This window comes from Rhinoderma darwinii, chromosome 2, assembly GCF_050947455.1.
Source record: "Rhinoderma darwinii isolate aRhiDar2 chromosome 2, aRhiDar2.hap1, whole genome shotgun sequence".
NCBI classification, from domain to species: Eukaryota; Metazoa; Chordata; class Amphibia; order Anura; family Rhinodermatidae; genus Rhinoderma; species Rhinoderma darwinii.
In genome coordinates this window covers 190091423-190103649 of record NC_134688.1, presented here as the reverse complement: position 1 = coordinate 190103649, position 12227 = coordinate 190091423, and the positions used below count along the sequence as shown (strand labels likewise).

Below are 12227 nucleotides of genomic sequence, written 5' to 3'. Positions count from 1 at the left end.
CAAAAAAAACAACTGGAGCATTGCTTTTATTCTTCCAACCTCCCTTCCAAAAATAATAAGTTAGTCAATTCGTCCCAGGTACCCCAAAATGGTTCTAATGAATACTAACTTTTGTTCTGCAAATAATAGGTATCCCGTGTTAGTAACGACCCATTATCCTACGTTTTTTTTTCCTCTGCACAGCCGCGCCCCGGCCACCCGCTGTGCAGGGAACTGCAATCACTTGAAAAGGGCCAGCTGCCTTTTCCTGCACAGTGGGTGGCCAAGAGCGCCCCTGGCAGAAAAACCTAGAAGAGGACGCTCTGCTGAATCAGTGCTGCGGCCTCTTCTTTCTCAGGATCCATTGGGGTCCCAGAGCTCAGACTCTCACCGTTCATAAAGGATCCTAGTGATATGCCATAGGTTTTTCCAGATAGGAATAACACTTTAAGGCCACATGCAGAAATGGTAGATTTGTTGCAGATTTTTTGTGTGGATTATGCACTAAAACCCTACAAAAAAATTGCATTCAAATGCTAGTGATTTTCTCAATGCAAGAAAAATGGGAGTAAACAATGCCAGGTAAAAATACAGTACAGGTACGCAAGATTGAACACGAGTGTGTATGACTATATTATATTTTATACAGTTTTTCATTAATTTTGCACATACAATTGGTATGGCGTCCTGACCGGATGAACCCTCTAATAACACTTATTTAAAAAAGATGAGACAATAGTTTGGTTTGTGGGACCTCCATTGCTTCCTGTGTTCGCTTCTCTTTAATGTTGCAGCCAATATTGATAAGAGCTGAGTAATGGAGTCCGCGTGGTGTCTGCTCTCTGCATCAGACTTTGTTACAGCATGGCCGCTCTAATATGGAAGCTTGCCAGCTTTCACTTCATAATTGAGTCTTTTTTTTATTTTTTTTATCAACCCTTTAGTCGTTAACCAGAGTGAACTTATGTTTGGGAAAAAATGCTTTACAGAAGATTCGTTCTTTCTAGTGTAACAAGGAATTTGTTATATTTGAAAAACAAAAGAAATGCCCTCTATAGAGTCCGAATAATAGAACCTTTAGGCTGGGTTCACACACCCTATTTACGGACGTAATTCGGGCGTTTTAACCTCGAATTATGTCCGAAAATACGGCTCCAAAGCGTCGGCACACATCTGCCCATTCATTTGAATGGGCTTTACGATGTTCTGTGCCGACGGTCATTGTTTTTACGCGCCGCTGTCAAAAGGCGGCGCGTAAAAAAGACGCCCGCGTCAAAGAAGTGCCTGTCACTTCTTGAGACATAATTAGAGCCGTTTTCCAATGACACCATGGAAAAACAGCTCCAATTACGTCCGTAATGGACGCAGCGAAAAGCGCCTGCACTTGCCATTACGTCTGAAATGCCGGAGCTGTTTTCTCCTGAAAACAGCTCCGTAATTTCAGCCGTAACGGAGCAAGAGCCCACAGTCCATGTCTTTATCTTACACTATCTGAAACCCTTCTGAGAATGTTAACGTTTGCTTAAATGTTGTATTTGATGCCCATAAATAGTTGAAAACAGCTGGGAGATCGTAGTTTAGCAGCATTCATTTATTTTAGCATGCAAAATGGCTACAGCCTGGGTCATGCTAAGGCCGCGTTCACAGAGTTTTCTTCAGGAGGAAAATTCTGCCTCAAAATTCCGTTTGGGATTTTGAGGCAGATTTTGTCCTTCTTGCATGTAGTTTGCCGCGATTTTCGCTGCGTTTTTCGCCCACGGCCATTTAGTGCTATGGGCAAAAAACTCAGCTAAATACGCTTTCTCTGCCTCCCATTGATGTCAATGGGAGGTCAGAGGCGTAAACGCGCGAAGATAGGGCATGTCCCTTCTTTTACCGCTCGCGGGAGAAAACCGCCCCTGCCTCCCATTGAAATCAATGGGAGGCATCTTTGACCGGTTTTTGACGAGTTTTGCGGAGCGGTTTCCGCCCCAAAAAGCTTGTCAAAATACTCTGTGTGAATAGGGCCTAAGTAGTACTGGAGACAGAGGGATAAGAGATTTTATATATAGCCTACATATCCTGGTAGTTTTTCTTGTATTAGTAGTATCTACCATTCATGCAGACCATGTATTTAGAACCATGTTTCTGCCAGATTTCACGGTTTTCTAAGGTTAAATGTCTCACCCTAACAATTATTTGGGCAAAGTCCAAATGGAGCGGCTCTGTCCTGGTCGCCATGCGGCCAACAACCGCATCGGTACTGTTTGGCGGGGCTGACAAATAGTCTGTTAATGGTCACGCGTTATTACGCGTAAAACGGCCCTTTATCTGCAAAATCGTGTGCCCACTATTTAATACACCCTTTATGACTGCACAATTTTGCAGGCATCGGGCCGTTTATACTTGCAATAACACGCGGCCATTAACAGGTTATTTGACAGCCACACTGAACATGCTGCCGGTGCGGTTGTTGGTCGTGTCCCGACCGTGTCAGGGCTGCTTCGTTTGGACTTGCCTTTACATGGGTTCATGAATTATTCGGTCATAGTCTACACAGGATATTCCTTGTCATAGAAGCAGTTTGTGATCCAGAGCTGCTCTTCCGATTGTAATTGGGGACTGGGAATTAAAACCATGTTCAGTTATTTTGAAGCTTATATTTCTGGTCACTCGGTCATGAGCATGCATTAAAGTATATGTAAACACTCCTCTGTACAGTGCTGTGAAAAATATTTGGACCCTTCCCAATTTCTTTTATTTTTGCATTTTTGTCACACTTGGTTGTTTTAGATCAGCAAATTACTTTTATTATTAGATAAAGATAAGCCAAATAAACACACAATGCTGTTTTTAAATGATTTAATTTATTAAGGGAAAAATGCTGTTCAGCCTTATCTGGTCCTATGTAAAAAAGTAATTGCGCCTTCGCTACTAAATCAAACGGTTAATGAAATTATATTGACAATTGCATTAAATTTCACTACCCACACTCGGGCATGAATACTGTCAGACTTGTTAAATCTAAACATCCCTAAAATAGAAGCTGTCTAGCAATGTGAAGCAGACTAGAATGTGTCAAAAAGCAGCACGTGATGCCACGTTCTAAAGAGCTTCAAATACAGATGCCCAGCAGTTGTTCAAATCTACCAGTCTGGAAAAGGTTACATAGCCATTGTTAAAGAGGCTCTGTCACCAGATTCTCAAATCCCTATCTCCTATTGCATGTGATCGGCGCTGCAATGTAGATAACAGTAACATTTTATTTATTTTTTAAAAAACGTTCATTTTTGGCCAAGTTATGAGCTATTTTATATATATGCAAATGAGCTTTGAAATGGACAATTGGGCGTTTTTTTTTCGTTATGTCCAACTGGGCGTGTATTGTGTTTTTAACTGGGCGTGTTTACGTGTATGACGCTGACCAATCAGTGACCAGTCAGCATCATACACTCATCTCCATTCATTTACACAGCAGCGATCTGCAGCCGCATACACAGAGATTAACGTTAATCAAGTGTCCTGATAATGAATACACATGACCATCCAGCCTGGACGTCATGTGTATTCAGAATCCTGACACTTCTGAATCTTTTCAGTGAGATTCCAGCAAGCCACGCGTAATCTCGCGAGATTACGAAGGTAAACGAGATTTCGTTTTCCTTGCTGGAAATCTCAAAGAAAAGAGTCAGAAGTGTCAGGATTCTGAGTACACATGACGTCCAGGCTGGATTTCATGTGTATTCGTTATCAGGACACTTGATTAACATTAATTTCTGTTTATGTGGCTGCACATCGCTGCTGTGTAAATGAATGGAGAGGAGTGTATGACGCTGACTGGTCACTGATTGGTCAGCGTCATACACGTAAACACGCCCAGTTAAAAACACAATACACGCCCAGTTGGACATAACTAAAAAAAAACGCCCAATTGTCCATTTCAAAGCTCATTTGCATATATATAAAATAGCTCATAACTTAGCCAAAAAAAAGTTTTAAAAAAAAAACAAAACTTTACTGTTATCTACATTGCAGCGCCGATCACATTCAATAGGAGATAGGGATTTGATAATCTGGTGACAGAGCCTCTTTAAAGCTCTGAAAATAAGAGTAAGAACCTGCCAAAATTTCACCATAACCTTATGATTACCCCCTAGACAAAACGAGCGTTCGTTGAAGATATTTATGAATTTTCTTATAGTAGTAATATTAATTATTATTTTCTTTACTTCCTGGAAAACCATATGTTCACACAGAGTTTTTGCAGGCAGAAAATTCTGCCTCAAAATTCCCAACAGAATTTTGAGGCAGATTTTGATCTGCCTGCACGCTGTTTGCTGTGTTTTTCGCCCACGGCCATTGAGCGCCGTGGGCAGAAACGCTTTGAAATACGCTTTCTCTGCCTCCCATTGATGTCAGAGACAGATTGATTGTTTGGTCAGAGACGTAAACGCCCAAAGATGGGGCATGTTGCTTCTTTTTCACGCAAGACTTTTTTTCCGCTCGCTGGAAAAAACTTCTTCTTCTTCTTTTTCTTTTTCTTTTTCTTTTTCTTTTTTTCTTATATTTTGTAAATTTTTTGCTGTTTTTATTTATTTTTCTTCCACATGGTGGAAAGTATTAAAAATGAAATAATAATTTGACATGTTTTTCTATGTTGGCCAACAGAGGGAGCACTTCCCAGAATTACAGCAAGGTGAATAAGGCAAAGCAACCTGACTCACAGCTGCCGTAAATGTGGGAGGTAATCTCACCCCCACTCCCACAAGCCAGGAAAAGGGGTCTTCAAATTGCTAAGCAGTGTCTGGCTGCCATTTTGGGTGTGATTGTTGAAATGCAGCTGGCAGAACCTATAGGACACATCAAAAGGCTAAGGGTATGTTCACATGCTTACTAAACAAAGGGAAAACAGCTCCTAATTTTCAGCCATTTTTTAATCAAACGCGCGTTTTTGGCGGTGTTTTTTACGGCCAAAAACGTCCCAAGAAGTGACATGCACTTTTTGGCAGGTGTCTTTTTACGTGCCGTTTTTGGAAAATGGCCGCGTAAAAAAACGCCCTGTCGGAACAGAACGCCGTATTTCCCATTGAAACCAATAGGCAGATGTTTGGAGGCGTTGTGCTTACGATTTTTCCGGACGTTCACGGCCAGAAAAACGGCTGAAAACACTGCGTATGAACATACCCTTAGAATGATGAAAGTGAAGTGAATTACTTTTCAGTTGACCGGTTCACACGGCTTGTATTTGACACGTTTTTTTTTCTCCTGCTAAATGTCTGACAGTCTCCTGCAGGGTAACCACCCAATACTGCTGACAGTCTCCTCCATCATCACCACCCAATCTTGCTGACAGTCTCTTCCGCAGCAGAGGAGACTGTCACACCACTCTGTGATAGGAATAACCATCTGCTGCTGACCGTCTCCTCCCCGACCTCCTGCTGACGGATACCTTACCTCCTCACTCGATCAGTCCGCACACCGTCCACACTGATAATACATCTAGCGACGGGGGGCCGCCGGGGGTCTGTGAGACAGAGGGACACACACACACACACACACACACACACACACACACACACACACACACACACACACACACACACCTTACCTGCAGTACAGCCGGTCTTCATAATGGCGCCTATCTCCCTACAAACCAGCTTCTCTGCTGTGTGACTCTGAACTGCGTCTGCGCAGTACAGAGCCAGATAGCAGAAGCAATGAACGGCTCCCGTCCATTGTGTCCTATTCACTGTGCTGCCATATTCCATCTCTGTATGTGTCGTTAAGAAACACATACGCAGATTAAATAAAACATGGCAGCCCCCAGTACAGTAAGAAAGTGTCAATAAAAAAAAAAACTTTGTGTGAAAAATTAAATAGTCAATATAATATTCTATTAAATAAAAACACCAATTAATAAAAAAATTATGACCCTGTTCCTTTAAATAGGGCAGTGTGTTCAGGTGACTGATCCGTTTTAAATATGTTATACATATATGTGGGTGACGTTCACACAGATATCCGACAATCCTACTGTGCCCATCCAGGTTGTGCAGAGAAAAAGCGCTGGTGTTGTCCTTGATGAGCAATGGATTCCCTAATGAAGTAGAGAGAAATCTATTGATGTTGACTTGTGCAGTTCAGCTCCAGGCAGTACTTGACACCGTGAAGAATGCTGTTTACACAGGAGCTGAATTAAACTTCAAGCACATTACCATGTACAAGGTGCACTTGAGCCTATAAGTGAATCTGATCAGGTACTGTGCTGCTGTAACCGGATTGTCTGTCTCAGAAATGACTTCCAGCATATGTTCATGAATCCGTTTCCTTAGCTGGCTTAAAGGAAGTGATTAGTAAAGTAAGCTGGCAATTGGGGAATTATTTGGGGTAAATTTTTTCATCCCAGTTGTAGACTGGTGACGAATGAATATAGCTTAAAAGATGTCGGCATTCAATCACAGGTTTATTGGGCTGAACACATACACTAGGCTAACTAGAGCCTTTTTCAATCTGTGAGAAATGAAGTCATGTGACCTGGGTTGCAGAATTTACCTAGTATTATTAGGGGTCCTGATGTAAGGAAGTGGCCTCCGACAGATGGTGAAGTAATGGCAAAGTTGGTATTATTAGGGGTCCGTGAGGAAAGGAAGTGGCCCCCGACAGATGGTGAAGTAATGGGAAAGTTGGTATTTTTAGGGGTCCTGATGTAAGGAAGTGGCCCCCGACAGATGGTGAAGTAATGGCAAAGATGGTATGAAGCAGTAGATATCTTGCAAACTCAACCTTACTATATCGGTGTTGAGGGTACACGCAGCCACCGCAGGAATACAGAACACTTCTCAATATGAGAGGCTCCGTTCTTAGACGTGGCTCAGGCAGGTAGGTGGAATTTGACTGGCTCATGGACAGAGCCATGGGCATTCCTTCATGATGCAGGGGGTTTGTCTGGCAACCTCAGGTCTAGTAGGCCGCAACTGGCTTCACTGTACTTGTTTGCAGTCCCACGTAGGGAGGCTCCTGCCCGTACCCAATATTGCTCACGTGGCTCTCGCACACAATCACGAGGAGGCTCCTGCCGGTCACCCGCAACACGCTCCAGGATCACAGACTCCGTGCTGTTCTTTCACGTACTCCCTCACACCGCTCTGCAGCAGCTTTCTCTGTGATGCAGCCCAAGTTCTACCTCTTCCACCTGAACACTGGCCACTGGATGGCAGTAACACAGACGTTTTATAGAGCAAGTGCCGTCCCCAGCATGCCTTGCAGCAAGATCTCGGCGTTGTTACCGCGCCACAATACATTCAAAATGGTGTTCGGCCTGTACAAGGAAACACAACAGTAGTTGTGCCGCTGTTATGTTAATACACGAAGTACAAGGGACAGACTGGCCACATAAGCATAACATAAGAGCAGCCGACAGGACTGTCCTCTCCTCCAGTTAACAGTACCGGTTAAAAACAAAGCACCAATAAATGTACATATACTAATATATGTGCAAATATATACATGTTGGATAGCACAAGTCCCCTTTCAGGGCATGTTCACACGCGTAGTAAAAAAATGCTTAAAATTATGGAGCTGTTTTCAGGCATTTTTGGAGCGAGTTTTTCTATTGACACAATGAAAAACCGCTCCAAAAACGGCTCGGGGGAAAAAACGCCCCGTCTGAGTGAAATGCAGTTTTTCCAGCTGAATTCAATGGGCAGATGTTTGTACGCGTTCAGCTACCGATTTACGCCCCGAAATACGCCTGAAAACACAGCGTGTGAACATACCCCATGGCTGGGAATTTACCCCCACACCCTTTCATGGACACCAGCTATCGTGAAAGTTTTGATGGAGTAAAAAAACCGGTACCACTGTATGCTAAAAGTAGGATACCCATTTATGCCGTCTGCTTAAAACATTTTACAGCATGTTACTTGACTTATTTGGTATGCATTTGCCATCATTCCACCTGCGAGAAAAAAATAGTCATTACAGAACTACATTGAGTGACGATTAGGCATTTTAATTGTACATTGCAAATGAATGAACATGTTGCGCCTCATACATAAAGACAAATACAAAGAAAAGTCAGTGTTGCACATTACAGATATCAGTTTTCTAGAGCAGGTTTTAAAATAATAAAATAAATCTAGTTGCTATGATCAACACACACATTTTTTGTCTGTGCCAGCTATTGTGTATGAGGCTGCTTATTAACTACTTTAGTTAACTAGGTGTTTTTTAACCAGGGCACCAAAACTCCTGCTTCCCTTTTACACAGCCAATGCATTAAATGATAAAAAGCCACAAGTGGGAGCTAACTGAAGGTGGATTTATACAGCTCCCATTGCACCCAGTAGTAATTCTGTCTTCAGTAAGCTCCCCCTAGTGGTGGCAGGCAATCCAGAATTCTTTAGCTGTGTGAAGGTAGGCAGGAGCTGCGTCAAACTGAATTGTGCCCCCCATGAAGATACATTATTAAATAAACCACTTTTTTTATTGTCTTGTGTAATATTGTCAAGCATTTTCAGCCAAATGGTGCAGTGCATTTGTGTTTTGTCAAGTGGGAAGGTACATATTTTCACAACTGTCTCTTTGCCGCAGCACAACATGTATTTTAGTTTGTCACATGATGAAGATCGGAAAATGTGAATATACAATTCTGATGTAATCGGCTGTAATTTTTCTTAAATGTGGCCAGCAAGACGAGAGTGTTTAGTGCTTATTCTGTGCGTCAATATACAGAGTTACACCCTTTATTTGTGAAATCACATCCTTGGTAGTCTCTGCCCTCATAAGCTGTATATTGTCTGGATGACTAGCCGGCTAAATTTAGTAGTGAAGGAATCTTTCTGCTCACAGGATTTGTGTATATCCCGGTGCAAATGCACTTCTGGCCTTAGAAAATGTGTGCATTCCAGTGATACTTATTGAACAGATATTTGAGATATATTTTTTCCTGTGTGCATCAGACAATGGGGCACATATATGGAAAGTATTAGGCCTTGTTCACATGGCGCTCCAAAAAAACGTGTAAACGGATCAAAAACGCCAACGTTTTTGCATAGTGCTTTTTAAAGTATAGGTGTTTTTGGGCGTGCGTAATTAGGACTCCCATTGACTATGAAAATTAGGCGCGTTTTCGGCTTGTTTTGCGTGCCAAGAATTCACCTGAAGCTGCTTTTTTTACATGACGGGTTTTTTGAACACACAAGCGTAAAAAAAACACGTCGTATGCACTACAATGTGTTTTCCGATCGAAGTCAATGGTTAAAGCAAGTGTTTTCTACGCGTTTTTTCGGCGCGTCAAATACACGCCGTGTGAACAAGGCATTATGTTTCCGCCCGTTTTGTGCCTGCTAAAATGGTGACGATTTTCTTGGACATGTGCCAGATTCCCAGAAATTGCTCAGCGGTACAGGACATAGAGAATTACAATAAAAAGCAGCATTTACATCCAAAGATAGCAAATAAATGCAAGGCATGGCTGAACTCTTCATTTACACGTACATGCTGGTAAAGTGTAAAAGAGTAAAAAGTGATACCTATACGTTTTATAAATCTAGTGCCATTTTGTAGAACTAGGTGAATGTCCTACCACATTAGAGATTAGCATGATGGTTTTTACTGGAGGAATAGGTACTGTTGGCAGAACGTGAGCTCCTTATGTTTACCTCAGAGGTTATGAGGTATTTGGGGCCTGAGGAAATGAGTAATGTAACCTCACATGACTCTGCTTAGGACACATGTTTATCCTCTACTTTTGTTGTGCCGGTCCATGTCTTGTCTTGTCATCTTTGTGTACTATTAATTAGTTTTACAGGCTATTCTAGTCGTGCTTCTAATATAATATATGCTCATAATGAACTAATATTTATGTTCAGATTTCAGCGTTTATTGGCTGGCATTGGTTAAAAGTGAACAAGTAATCCGCAATTGGCTTTGACTTTAGGCTGGGTTTTTACATCATGGAGAAAAAGCGTTTTTTGTTTTTTTGCTGCGATTTTTTTTTTATTTATTTTTTCTTCAAAAACCCGCATTTTGACCGCGACCTGTGGGCCATGAGGAGATATATGCCCTTGAGTCATCCTCTTCTGTCAAGTTATTAAAAATGTTCTTCAGATGTTTCCTAGTTCTCTGTATTTGAGAAAGCTTGGTGACAATCAATATAACTGCCATTAACGCTCCTACAGGGGTTATCGCCCAACTTTCTTAGATACCAGGTTGTAACTCTGCTTAGTTATGCACAACCCATAAGTGGGAGAAGTATCACAAGTGACATATAGTTTGTGCGCCCAACCTCTTAGGTGGGTTTCCATTCAGCTCTTTGTTACTTCTTAAATGTAACCCATTACTCTGTATTTCAGGGGAAGGTTCACTTGGAGCTCAGGCTGAGTGAAGTTATTACAGACACTGGTGTCATCTGTCACAAGCTTGCAGTTCGGTAAGGAAAAATCACTTCTCTATCCTATGATACTGTGATATTTTCAGAAACATGTCTGGCAAATACATCATTTTAATTGACATGATAATGGCAGTCACAATTAATGCGTGTTACTTCAGTATAAGTGGCATCATGGGGATTGAATTTGGGAATAAAAGGCTTACTAGACACCCACTGTGAAAAATAACTTGTATGTTTTTGATTTATGTCCTCTTGTAGGTTTTTAATTTATTGGGGAATATTTTAAGCAGCCCTTCCCTCCGAACACCTCATCTCCTCTATCCTAATATTGAAGCGCAATGCTGTGATCTGACAGTCCTCAGCACCTGACATTTTCTATTCCCTAATGGGTCTTTGTGGCTGAACCACATGCCAGCTCGAGGGATGTATATTTTTGTCACCTGTCTTCACTTCCTCTGTTACTCTTCCAAGCAGAACTACCTATCCCTTTTGATTGATGATGTTAAGGGAAAAATGCCACAAGTGTTATATAAAAGGCGCTTCAGGCTACATTCACACGACAGTAAAAAAAAAATGTAAAAAAAATTGCCCTTTAAAAATTGATTAACTTATCAGTTTTTCATGGCTGTTTTTCATCAGTGTCTCAAAATTTTTATCGATTTCCAGTCTGTCTCTCCGTCTTTAATGGTCGTTTGTCATCCGTTTGCGATCCGTATTTCATGGCCGTTAAAAAAACAACAAAAAAAAACTGGATTTCGTTTTATGTGGAGTTTTTGTCCAAAACCCCTGAAAACACCACAGTTCCCAATGTAGATGGTGCCCACGTAGTGCTAGTAAACCACATAGTGCTATAGTGCCCATGTAGATGGCGCCACAGACCCTGTAGATAGCAACGCACGCACGCACTCACGCTCTGGCTGAGGAATCCGCTTCAGGAGGAGCCCCAGACTTCCTGTTGGCTGCCTCCTCCCCGCAGGAGAAGAACTTAGTCCTGATTTGTCCAAGGGACTCCGGCTACCAGCCCATGGGGCTGCAGCGCGCACTCCCCCTCTTCTTTGGCGGGGAAGTGGGATGCAAATACCCTACACACATCTTACAACTTCAAGGAGTTGTCTGCATTCCTGTTTGCCCTAAAGGCAGCAAGTACTCCGTTGAAAGTTAGGATTGTAAAGGTCAATTCAGACAATAAAATAGAAGTCTCTTACATCACTCATCAAGGAAAAAACAGATCTGCTTCCCTGATTAACTTTACACCAGAAATTCTTCTCTAAGCAGAATGGCATCTTCAGTCCCTTTCTTCAGTCTATCTGAAGGGCCAGGATAATCAGGTAGCAGTCTACCTGAGCCACACGAATATAAGTCTGCTTTCACCAGCAGATGGGGCAACTCGCTAATAGACCTGTTCGCAACCTGAAGAAACAAAACAAAAAACAAGCGTTTTTTTCCTTGAATCCTCCATGCTGTCCAATGAGAATAGATGACCTGACGCAACACTGGAATCAGGTGTTCAGGTATGCCATATCTTTCTGATCCACAGGACTCTAAAAAAGATGAGAGAAGATCGGGCATTCACAATAATGTTTGCTCTGCATTGGCCCAATATACCATGGTTAACCTGGCTAAAAACTCTTATCAGTGGCACAGCCCTTTACTCTTCATATGAGGGAAGATCTTCTATTTCAAGGTCCCCCGCTACATCCTCACTTGCATCCGATTCATCTCAGGACCTGGAATTTAAAAGGCTAATCTTAGCAAAGAGAGGACTTTTTGACAGATTAGTCTCTACTCTCCTGGCTAGTAAAAAGGTCAATTCTAATATTTACTTAAATGCTTTTGACAGGTTTGTTGGTGAGGATCCACTTTGTGGGACTGACTG

General features: G+C 42.0%; 1 protein-coding gene across 2 annotated transcripts in view; it reads left to right on the top strand.

Annotated features, from left to right (window-relative positions):
* The window catches only part of RASA3 (RAS p21 protein activator 3), a 214536-nt gene that overhangs the window by 135556 nt on the left and 66753 nt on the right, over positions 1–12227 (top strand). For both annotated transcript variants that reach the window (XM_075852643.1, XM_075852644.1), the window contains one exon: positions 10314–10390. In XM_075852643.1, the coding sequence (XP_075708758.1) occupies positions 10314–10390 (77 nt within the window). The remainder of the gene's footprint in view (positions 1–10313; positions 10391–12227) is intronic.